The following is an 11,108-nucleotide window of genomic DNA, read 5'->3' as shown; positions in this document are numbered from 1 at the left end:
GGGGCGGCGGTTGCCCGACGGCCGCAGCCTCGAGCGGAGCCCCGCTGCCGTCTGCCTGCCCGCAGGGGTGGTGAGCATCGGGGAGCACAACGTTCAGGAGCTCATCGTCGCCGCCGACATGCTGCAGCTCACCGAGGTGGTGGAGCTCTGCTGCGAGTTCCTGAAGGGGCAGATCGACCCGCTGAACTGCATCGGCCTCTTCCAGTTCTCCGAGCAGATCGCCTGTCACGACTTGATGGAGTTCGCCGAGAGCTACATCCAGGCGCACTTCCTGGAGGTGCAGGGTGGGGAGGAGTTCCTGGCGCTGACCAAGGAGCAGCTGGTTAAGATCTTGCGAAGCGAGGACCTAAGCATCGAGGACGAGTACCAGGTTTTCCTAGCGGCAATGCAGTGGATTTTGAAGGATGCGGGAAAAAGAAAGAAACACGTCGTGGAAGTACTGGAGCCTGTCCGATTCCCTCTGCTACCAGCACAAAGGCTATTAAAATACATAGAAAGTAAGTGATAGAAGGAGAGAAAGAATATCAGATATTTGCATTTGAGCAAACCATATGTTGTTCAGAGTTACTGGATTTTGATGGATTTTTTTGTATTAATAGCATGATGAGTGAAAAGATTTACTCTATTGCAAACAAGTTCTACTTTTTAACAAATAAGCACAGCTCACTTTAAAAACATGCTTTTTCAAAGTCTTATAAAAGTAGGCAATCTTGATTTGTCTGCTGTTCTAGGAGAAGCTAATAACTTCTCTACAACCAAGTTACGTATTGTCTGTAACTTTTCACTGTGCCTTTTTTATTGTTTTATTTCCTCAAGGTATTCCAGATTTCAGCCTTCGAGTGGCCCTGCAAACGCTGTTGAAAGAATATTGTGAAGTCTGTAAATCTCCCAAAGAGAACAAGGTCAGCAGTTTTCTGCAAGCTTCTAAAGGTCGTCCCCGGAGGAAAGCCAGGAAGTACCTTTATGCAGTAGGTTAGAATGTGGCTGTTTGAACCTTGTAAAAGCAATGATGTAGTATCTCATATTACAGTACTGAAGGAGATACTGGATTACTTTTTTAATCAAAAGATATAAAAATAACAAAATGTTTCATCTGGATGAGTTACCACATGAGCTGCTTTCCGCTTAGAATTGCACAGAAGTCCAGCATTCACATTTCTTGTCCTTACAACATGGCATTCAAAGCCTAGTAGATTTGCTTGTTAGAAATTATTTGCCTTGGGTGGAAAGCTGCGTATCAGCAGAGGGTTTGCCCAGGGTTCGCTGCTGGAATGGTATATGCAAAGTCACCATGCTCCTTGTTCTTCTGAAGGTTGAAGTTTTCTCTGACCAGGATACTTTGGTTTATGTGATGGGATACTTGAAATTGCAAGTTTTCAGTGAAACTGCAGTTTTGTATTGGAAGGAAATGCTCTTGTTTCATCCTGCAGGGAAGTAGCACTGACTTAAGACAGCAGAGGCTGTTGACTGGTCTCTGTATTTTACTAAGAACATGAATGGTAATATTTGTAATGTTGTGGTGAAGTGGTCAGCTCAGGCAGAAGTTACATGACCCTCAAGGTGACCATACTTCCATGTGTGCTGGACAAACAATGCTACATGGAAAAGTCCAATGCCTACTAAGAGTGGCTAATGGCTGTTACTGTAATTTTTTTCAATGCTTTAGGAGCATGGGGATGAGCAGGAAGCTCTTAGCCATATCTTTCCACTTACTTTGTAGGTGGGTACACCCGACTGCAAGGAGGACGCTGGAGTGACAGTAGAGCCCTCAGCTGTGTGGAGCGATTTGACACCTTCAGTCACTACTGGACCACAGTGTCCTCTCTCCACCAGGCCCGGAGCGGGCTGGGTGTGGCCGTGGTGGGAGGAATGGTCTATGCCATCGGAGGTAACAGCTGAAACATGCTTTCTTTGTTACATGGATACTAGAGGACTCATGAATGGAGATTTTTAAAATTAAATCTTCCTGTAAGTGATTCTGAGGAACCCAACAGTAGATTATACAATGTTTAGATATAACAATTGAATTGGTGTTCCTTGGTTCTCTACCGTCACTGCTCTGTGAATGCCTGTTTGGGCTCCCATGTTGGCCATTTCTTACTAAGCTGCTGTCCCCTTGTGGTATAGCAACTCATAGGTAAGCATATGGACACGCGCAGATATACCAAGAGATGTTGGATATTCTGCAGACTTTCTGTACCACCACTACTATCAGCATTTGTTTTCTCACTTGTGGTCTAGCAGAAGCCTATAGCATAAAAGGCAGTAGTACAGGACAGACCACTTGTGGTCTGCCTGCCTGGAAAGGCTTGTTACTTGTTTGCACAAGGATGTGATGAGTAGCTCTACCAGCCCATCATTAAAGAATGCATATGTATACTGTTTTTGTCACCGCAGAACACGTTCTTTGGTCTTGAAAACCCTGTCAGTTGTGCTGCAGAGTAAAAAGTGTGTATCACTGTGGTTTTTCACCCTTCTGATGTTTTCAGTAATGTTTTAGGGAACTGTTGATGAAGGCAGTTCTTAGTGATGATTCAGCTCTACGTATAAGCAAAGCTTTTGCTACTTTGGCCGTTTGGCTAGCTGAAAGAAAGATTATGTATTCAAATGTTGTCTGTCCCGGAAGGAGTTGAAGAATGCTTCTATATCTGCAGTGCAAAACATTGCATTTCCCCTGTCTTTGTTCTTACCCTTATGATGCAGGTGAGAAGGACTCAATGATTTTTGACTGTACTGAATGTTATGATCCTGTTACTAAGCAGTGGACCACTGTAGCTTCCATGAACCATCCCCGTTGTGGACTGGGAGTGTGCACATGCTATGGTGCTATCTATGCTTTGGGTAAGTTTTGGGGGTTTTCTACGTGAAGTTAATTTTAAAGGTAGCATTCATAGACCTTGTAAATTGATTTGATCTTAAATATTACATCTTGGTGTTGCAAATTTGCAAACTTCAGTTTTGAAAAACAGCTGTTTGAGTGAGCATTAGTATACCAAATCTTTGTGGATTAGTCATTGTTTAGTTATAACTTATTTCCATTGTAGATTGCATGCTGGTTTCAGATTTAGTCTGTCCTGGAACAGTGCACCATATGTCTAGAAATGCAGTTAACACACAGCTTTATGCTATTAAATTCTTTCCTGTGTTTGCTGTTATTTGCAGGAGGCTGGGTTGGAGCAGAGATTGGCAACACAATTGAAAGATTTGATCCTGAAGAAAATAGTTGGGATGTGGTGGGAAGCATGGCTGTGCCCCGTTACTGCTTTGGGTGTTGTGAAATGCAAGGTGAGTATTGTTAAGTTTGTATCCATGAACAGTTCCAAGAGCCATTGGATTTTGAAGCTTTGTGTTTCAGTCATGAATTTTTACTTTTGCCTTGTACTGTGCTGTGTGTTGCACAAGCTTGTGCACTAGCACTTCTAGTACCATATTTTTAATTCTGCAGAACTTGAAGATTATGAAGTTCTCTGTGTCTTCTGCCTTTTATCTCATGAAAACAGTTTTTACATAGCTGCCAGAACAGTTATCCAGCTAGTCTTTAACAATTCATTGTCCTTCCTGATACTGCTTTTATTTACCTCCCATATTTGGGTTCATGTGTGTCTGTGACAATCTGAAGAGTTGCCATAGGTTACTTTACGACAGATACGTCTAAAGACTTGATCTATAAATGTGCTTATTAAGGATTTGGTCCAAGCCTGGTCAGCAGTTGCAGCCTTCTGAATTCTCTCCCCTGCAGTTGATTAATTAGTGCTTTCATCAGGGCTTCTAGTGCTTGAGCTTTAAGTTACTCATTTGAAAGCTCTATGAATGCTACTACTGGACAAATGGAGGCTTTTTATCTGGCATTCTTAAACCATCATAATGTCAGGCTGAAACTTTTATTGTGACAAACATTTTCACTCCTTCAATCCTCTCTATTATGAAACCTAATAGAGGAAAAACTCTGTTTCTACAGGTTTGATTTATGTTGTTGGTGGTATCAGCAATGAAGGAGTAGAGCTACGTTCTGTTGAAGTCTATGACCCACTATCTAAACGTTGGTCTGAGCTCCCTCCAATGGGCACCCGAAGAGCGTATCTTGGCGTAGCTGCTCTCAATGATTGTATCTATGCTGTGGGTGGCTGGAATGAATCTCAGGATGCACTTGCTACTGTAGAAAAGTACTCTTTTGAAGAGGTATGGTAGAGTCCCTTTCTTTCATAACTGTAGATTGCATCAACTTTGTGTAAGATGCTGTAGAGGTAGCCTGCTTCCTTTCTTTAAAAAGAAAAAAGTGAAAAGTTGGAAATTCCATTTCCTTTTCGCTACTGGCTGGTAATTTGAGTGAAGCAAAGCTTCCGTGACTTCAGCATCTGTCTGTCCTAACCAGTCTGCAGAATTTTGCTGTCTGACTTAGTGGAGTGTTTACAAAGATTTTATGCATGCTTTTGGGAAACTGAAAGCTAACCAACACTGATGCATAGATATACTGTAGTTTGGTAAATACTTGTTAGGGTTAAGATGGGGCGGTAGATTCCTCCTCTGCGATAGAATGGTCAGTCTGATGAGAGAGAAGAAAAATCCCTGAAAAATTAAGAGTTGCCCTTTGTTGCAAAAGTTGAGGATCTTTCTTCTGCATCAAAATGTGGTGTTTCAGTATGACTAGAAAAATCACTTTGAACACTTAAGCTTTTGAGTAACATAAGCAGTAACAGACGGGAATAATTTCTTATGTTTCAATGATGCTCTTTGGAACAGGAGCTAGTGTTAAAAGCAGAGCATAATCCAGTGTGCCATTCTGTTTTGCTTTTGGAGTAAAATGTAGTTTTTCCTTATTTCCCACCTCAAACTGCGTACCATTCTCTATTCTGGAGACAGACTGCACCTTGCAGTGACTGAAGGAAGGGAGGGTGTGTGGTTGTGTACAGACAGTATGTGATTCATTCTTTAGTTACTAGCATCATTTTGACCACTTGTGAAAGTGTTGTCATTACAGTCTTGATAACCCTTTTGATACTGTACACATACCGTATTTGAGCCCGTGAAGTGTATGTGTAGTGCTCTTTGTATACGTTTCAGACTCTAAGCTTTAAAAGTTAACTTATATCAGAATCGGGGCTTAGCCTAAAACTACCTGTTGACTCTTTCTCCTTAGGAAAAGTGGGTTGAAGTTGCATCAATGAAGATGCCAAGAGCTGGTGTCTGTGTTGTGGCTGTGAATGGATTTCTTTATGCCTCTGGAGGCCGAGCTCCCAGTCATGATTTTGCTGCTCCAGTAACCTCTGACTCTGTTGAAGTTTATAACCCTCATATGGACAGTTGGACTGAAATTGCCAACATGATCACCAGCCGCTGTGAAGGAGGTGTAGCTGTGCTGTGAAATACAAAGAAGAAAGCTCATTCAAGGAATGAGTATATCTGTCTCCTCTGATTTCTGGTTTCATTGGCCAGAAACCTCTTCTAACACAGGAGCTTCAGTAGAGACAGTGCAGAACTAGATCGGAGGTCTTTTCCTGAGCAAAAGGAAATATTAAAACTCTTGCCCTTCAAATTGGCTTATCCAATGTCTGTCTCGGGAAGTATCCTGTTAAGAGTAGGAATGCCCCTTATGACTGGATTAAGTTCACTGAAATAAATGGCAAAATTTGCCCTGTAAAGAATCTGAAGAAAGCATTCCAGCACATTACACACATTAATCAGGTTGTTTACTTTCTAAGGCACACCAAAGCTAGCATCTTTAGCTGGCCTTGCAGTCTGGAAAGAGGCTACTATAGACAGCTAGGAGTTACCTATGGATAAGAGCAGTTGGGCTACTTGGTTAGCATTAGTTGTCCTTTCCTGGCGGAAAACAAGGAAGAGAAGATAACAGATAGGGAAGGCTTGGTACCTTTACTTACGACCTTGATGCATTTGAGCCTCTTTGCTGCTGCTGGACATGACGGGCATTAAATATGAATTGGATATTTACATTCTGGCCACTTCCCTAACTTGGATGGTGAGTGGCTGAGAATTTCCTGTTCTGGAAGGTTATTCTCACAGCTTGAATAATGTCATTCCACTTCAGCACAGGCTTTTCTTAGTGGTATCAGTGATGATAGTAGAGCTCCTTTTTGTGTAAGCTCTGATGAATTTTAAATGGAAATGCTACTCATTAGATTAGCTGTTCTGTTTAGGACTGCTCTTACTATAAAAATATAGGGAAAGCCTTTTGCCCCCACACCCCCTGTTTTTTTCCCTTAGTAAAACTGAGCTTTACCCTGTGACACATGCAGAAACTTGGTATTGCAATACGTGCTATTCTACAAGGTACACACATTCATCCTTGCTACATCTCATATCCTGCCTCTTCCAAATTTGAGTGGACAGAGTGTTTTGTGATTGATAGAATTAGCTGCATTCAGCATTAAAGTGATACTGTTAGTGTGTTTTGTCTTAAGGAGTTTGTATTTAGCTTGGATATACTTAGTAGAACAATACTACTAGGAGTTTGGAGTTATTTCTAGATTAATTTAATTAACATACTTGAAGTTGCTTTTTGCACACTATGATTGCATTTTCTGCAGAGCTGTGGATGATTTGGATGGAGTCTGAAATAATGCTGCTTGAACTTTGATAGGCAGTGTTATTCTGAACACAAAACCACAACTGGAATGTGACAAAACAGGAAACCTGCACTGTGTAGACAAAGGAGCATTCATGCTGTCTAGGTCAACATCCCCGTGTAAAATTAACAAATTAATACATGAATAAAATCCTCCAAGGTGAGTGTGCAGGTACCTTAAGAATCTAGGTCTTGCATTCTAACATAAGGTTGGGAGATTGCCACATAACCATGCTAGATGATGGAGCATTTGTTTCTCTGATCATTCTATAATCTTGTGTGTGCTTTTACTTCAAAAGGATTTCTTAGTATGTGAACTAATTTTTCTTCTGTCCTTTTTTCCCCCTAAGTTTAAGCTTGTTTTAAACAGTTTTTCATAATAAAATACATTTTCAGAACTGACTGTGGAATGCTCTTGAATAGGATGCTTTCCTGTTATAATGAGTTTTATCACTGCCACTATAATGTTTTTGGGGCTTTGTGGGGTTTTTTTTGGGTTTTGGTGTTTTTTTTAACTGGAAATCGTATTTCCCAATAGGACGCTAGGAAAAGACTGGTTATAAATGTTGACTATTTAAAAGGTGCAAGTTAACACACTTCTGTAGTAAAATACTTGTGTATTTCTCTTCTCGGTGTAAAATCACTCAGACTTCTTGGAAGTCTGGCTGCCTTGCCAGCTCTGTGCAGCCCTCTGGGATCAAATAATAGGTAATATTTCATAGGCTTTCGTCTTTACTTTTCAGGATTCCTTGGGAACCATTTGAGTAACACCAGCTTAGCTGCATTTTATTAGTTTGGGAACTAGGAGTTCACTTCTGATCCCTACCTGTAAACTTGTTTAATGGAGCTTAAGGGAGTCTGCTGTTATATCAAGTTCACTTCTCCAGTTTTTGCAGTTGATTCTATCATGTTTGAATGAAACTTTGAAGTCAGTTGATTATGGTGTCTCATACTCAGCACCTCTTTCCCTGGATCAAGTCAAAGGCAGTACTCTGCTCTGGATCCATCTTAAGAAATGCCATGTCTAAGTAAGAAAGAATAAAAAGTAATTACATTTGCAAACTCAATTTTACTTACTTTATTTTCAGAGAGCACCAAAATATATTGCTGTTTCAGAGGTATGATGCTGTTAACGTGTAAAAGGGGCTCATGTACATAGTTGCTGTTTCCAGCAATACCATAGGACATGGCTCTACCTTCAGTACAGACGTTTAAGAAACCTGTTTTTTGCAGAATGAACAGATAACAAATTTTAAGTGACTGTATGTGCTTTATTTTGTATAGAACCACAATGAAGAACAACGCTTTAAGAGAACTATGAGGATTATCTAAATTGGTCCAGAGACTCTGTGGATGGATGTCACTTTTCAACTTCTTCATGCATCTCATACTGTACTTAAAGAATACTTAAGATAAAAAGCCTATGGTAAATATGCCCACATACAATTTCATAGGTTTACTGAGGTAGCTGAGGCTAGAAAAGAAATTCCCTGTGACTTAGGTTGTATCTTCTTCCTGTAAATGATGTGTTAGGAGGACTTAAGTACAAAGAGTGTATACTTCTGCAGTGTTTTCGGTAATTGGCCCATCCTGGAAGGTTTGCAGGCTACAAGCCCATTTGTATCGGCCCCAGGTGCTCAAATAAAACAAATTTTGAGGAGAGAGAAGACACAAATTACTTTGAATCCCATTATCTGATCCCTTAGTGCCAGAAATTGAGTCCTTGTGTCATATCATACATTTGTCCATGTGTCATATCATCAGTGCTTTAATTTAGGAGTACAACAGATCTTTATGGCTATGTTGCATGCGGCTTCCTTGGCGAGGCAGCCCTAAGTCCAAACAAAAAACCTAGGGGCAGATGGCCCAGGTATCCTTTTTTAAGTAAGCCCAAGTAGGAAGCTAACCTCTCTCATGGCACCTTGTCAAAGATACAAAGCTTCCCCTTCCAGCTTTCCCCACTTCATCACAACAGTTGGATTACATATTTTAGGCGAGTGCTGACCTTGGCTTGCCCCTGGAAACAAACCTTTCTTGCCTACTAGCACTTAATCACATTGCATTTTCAGCACCCTCGCTGTGGAAATAAGACAGAGAAGAGTTTTCTTCCACAGCATAGGCATTGAAGATGTATGTATTTTTGCATAATTCTCTGCTGCTTCTTTCAATACTAAACTAGAATTGCTTTCACCTTGTTACTGATCACGACTACACGATTGTTCTCCCCACCACAGAACATTATCACACATTATAGTTAAACGAGGGACTTTTAATAATTCAGCATTGCACAATTCATACCCATGTCATCTAAATCTTCACTTTAATTTTGTATGACAGTAACATCTCATTCAAGAGTGACACTTTGTTCCACAGATAAGGACAGACTCATGCCTGCCTTGGAAGTCATTTCTATTTACAATCCTTCCCTCCTCAACTAGCTAAGTCATTTGCTTCAATAAGCATCTTGATCACTGACATTTTATGCCTTCTAAGCACAAGTAAGTCTTTATTTCCCCTGGAACTCAATACAAATACCTTATTGGCAGATAAATATTTTTTTTCCTATTGATATTATTTTGTGTTCTGCCATTTGTTTCTGCTGTCACGTAGCTGCTCCTCTGAAATAGTCTTCAATGCTAAGGTAGCTAATAGTGATAATACCATCACCACTGTTCCCACTACCCTCAGTACTTTAAACCACCTAGGATAAGTAGGAAGAAGGGAAACATCATAATGTAGTGCTATCCCCAAGGCCAGTACTAGCATTATTGCACCATGAGTGATATCTTTAAAAAGCAAGGCTTGCCAGGCAAGTAGAGGAGGAACTGTACTGTTAGCCAGGTTCAGCCAGTCTGGCTTGGCTGGGCTGTCTTCCGGGACAGCAAACCCCCACCTCATCCCTCCTAGGAATGAGACAGTTACGGCACCATACATAACCTGAGCAAACGCCAGCTCTGCGTAGTAGGTTCCTTGGATGGCCATTGACAATGGCACAGAAACAAATGGAATTAGCCCTGCGAGGCTTAAGTAAAGGGCTGGCCTGGGAGAATCCTTTAGTGATTTCATACTTCGTTGCAAGATGCCCGAGTCTTTGGTCTCAGATTCTTTGGGAGTTTTCTTCTTGAAGAAGGGGAGAGAGGTGTGAAACGCCTGGAGCTTCGTGGCATATACCAATGCTGGGTTGAGGCTTGGAGATTTTGAGAGAGGACACACATCTCTTTGCAGCCAGAGGCCGAGAGAAGACCAAGTTGTCTTATTCTTTCCATAGAGTAGTAGTCTGGAACCTGCTAACTTCTGTAGCTGCAAGTATAAAAATTGTTCTGAACACCGTATGGTACACACTTACAGATCTACAGTTACCTAAACTACCTATGAAATATCATACCAAATAGTTTTCCAAGTCAGGTCACATCACAGCCCACCCTTCCTCTCGGTTTTCAGGTGTTTTTAACTTAACTGATTAAGCTAAGCACCACAGCTTTCACAAACTAGCTGATGAAGAGCAACTAGGCTCTTCATAGTGAGTAAGCAAACCTTACTACAAAAGGTTTGTATGTCCACCTATCCTTCCACCCACACATGCATTCTTTAGCCATTTTTAAGATCTATCAGTCCTTTTCAGAAGAGAATATAAAACAATTACAGAAGTGGGAGAAGGTCACCACAGAAACAAGCTACTACCCCCTCACTACTCTACCAAAGAGAGAGGAAAAAAGACCTTTAGACAATAAAATTGCATTTTATAAAAGAAATATCTTAGATTTTACTAAAAGTTGCTGTAGAAACTAGGAATTCTCGCAGAAAAGCTGAGTGATAAACATGTGGCTACTCCAATTTGTCAGTCACTTTTTTTTTCCAATGCTCCAGTCATACCTTCTGCTATTTTACTCTTAGAGAAAAACAGACAGCAAAAAACGTTTCAGAAACTTACTTTGAAAGGTGTGTTGAAGCAGCATCGTGGTATGAGAGGAAACATGTTTGCTTTATCAAGCCCTAAAACAGAAAAAGTCAGGAGAAGGTCTGAAACTGATGAATAGCTGAGTTTGTGCCTTTGGACATAACACAGTCTAGACTCATTTATCAGATGTGAGACTCTTATAGATGCATATTTAAAGATAAATATTTATGTAATCAATCCTTATTTAGCCACTACAGGATATTTTGTTTCAGGTAGCTCTAAGAACTGAAGTTCAAAAGTTGTAACAACTGTTACAAGAACAATTTCTAATTAAAGGACTGATTATCCAGGAACAGGTGCTGACCTTCCGTTTATGGATCATCTCCTTTTCATAGCGTAAATGGCTGCACACAGCTGATAAACCATCAATTCCTCACATGCAGAAAAAAACGATCCTTAACCATAAGGGAGGGGAAACTTTACCACACCGCAAGCTGCAGGTGAGCTACCTGCAGGGGGACAGGGGGACAAAACTAACCGTGAAAGGCAAGCAGGCTCGCCGGTGGATTTGACTCCCCAGTTCACAGTCCCGCTGCTCCGGGGAAGGGGGGCGGCTCGGCGCGCCCG

The 11,108-nt window shown here is 41.1% G+C and overlaps 2 protein-coding genes across 2 annotated transcripts; one reads left to right on the top strand and one right to left on the bottom strand.

The window, feature by feature from the left end:
- Positions 1–10: 10 nt before the first annotated feature.
- IPP (intracisternal A particle-promoted polypeptide) lies at positions 11–5,529 on the top strand (the record flags this gene model as incomplete). The annotated part of the gene is made up of 7 exons (XM_010284781.1): positions 11–497; positions 817–972; positions 1,721–1,888; positions 2,704–2,841; positions 3,163–3,285; positions 3,959–4,179; positions 5,138–5,529. Coding segments are annotated over 7 exons (1,518 nt in total), but the record flags the coding sequence as incomplete, so codon positions are not given.
- Positions 5,530–9,154: 3,625 nt separating this feature from the next.
- TMEM69 (transmembrane protein 69) lies at positions 9,155–10,559 on the bottom strand. The gene is made up of 2 exons (XM_010284770.1): positions 10,515–10,559; positions 9,155–9,883 (listed from the first exon to the last, which is right to left on the bottom strand). The coding sequence occupies exons 1-2, from the start codon at positions 10,557–10,559 to the stop codon at positions 9,155–9,157; spliced, it is 774 nt and encodes a 257-aa protein (XP_010283072.1).
- Positions 10,560–11,108: the final 549 nt, after the last annotated feature.

The sequence above is a fragment of the Phaethon lepturus genome, unplaced genomic scaffold (genome assembly GCF_000687285.1).
Source record: "Phaethon lepturus isolate BGI_N335 unplaced genomic scaffold, ASM68728v1 scaffold30560, whole genome shotgun sequence".
NCBI classification, from domain to species: domain Eukaryota; kingdom Metazoa; phylum Chordata; class Aves; order Phaethontiformes; family Phaethontidae; genus Phaethon; species Phaethon lepturus.
This window is presented reverse-complemented; position numbering and strand designations above follow the sequence as displayed.

Bases quoted from the DNA above. Each gene is read 5' to 3' on its own strand.
- TMEM69 (XM_010284770.1), bottom strand. From the start codon at position 10,559: ATGTTTCCTCTCATACCACGATGCTGCTTCAACACACCTTTCAAA. The intron at 9,884-10,514 runs GTAAGTTTCTGA...TTATACTTGCAG, and splicing joins GCTTCAACACACCTTTCAAA to CTACAGAAGTTAGCAGGTTC.